At 46.2% G+C, this 652-nt stretch overlaps 1 protein-coding gene across 1 annotated transcript; it reads right to left on the minus strand.

The window, feature by feature from the left end:
* On the minus strand, window positions 1-369 carry LOC126042946 (elongin-B-like). Its single transcript, XM_049810716.1, is given in 1 exon segment — window positions 1-369. A coding segment is annotated over 1 exon segment (369 nt).
* Between the last annotated feature and the right edge of the window lie 283 nt (window positions 370-652).

Genomic DNA, 652 nt, shown 5'->3' on the forward strand with positions numbered 1-652 from the left:
TTAACACAAGGTTTGCTCCCTAGAGCTGCTACCACACAACTGTGACTTCTTAACATCAGGTATCTCTGGGGTGCTTGAGAAGGGGTCAATACACAGCGGTTCAAAGGTGCCATTGCCAGGTCTGAATAAAGCCAAGCCCACCGTGGCAGGAACATGAGGATGGCAGCTTCAGCTGCTTAAGCCACAGTCTAGTAAAGTCCTATGATCATCATCCAGCCGCTGGTCATCTTTGTAGAGCTGCTGCTCCTCCAGTGGCCTTTTCAGTATTCCCTCTACCACCTTTTTAAACTCATGCACAGTTGTTGTCTCTTTGGCCTCAGTGAAGATTGTAGTCCTGTGACGGTGAACCATCAGGTGGACATCTATCATTACACTAGGGCTTCCTGCAGTCCCCTGTCACTGGGAAACAGATTTCCGTCCTCTTAGTGAGAAACCTGTATGTTTAAGAATAACTGAAGTCAAGACAGAACCGTCATTAGAGAAATGGATCCAATGAGGACAAGGACAGGAAAAACAAAAAAGCTCCAGGGAGCTGCTCTGCTAGACAGACCAAGACCCTCATGCTCTACACAAGCAGAGCTATTAAGTACTTCACTTTTGTGTTCCTAGATAAATATCATCTAGCAGAGAGCTTTTCACACTGTTAATGAGC

The sequence above is a fragment of the Accipiter gentilis genome, chromosome 9 (assembly GCF_929443795.1).
Source record: "Accipiter gentilis chromosome 9, bAccGen1.1, whole genome shotgun sequence".
Taxonomy (NCBI): Eukaryota; Metazoa; Chordata; class Aves; order Accipitriformes; family Accipitridae; genus Astur; species Astur gentilis.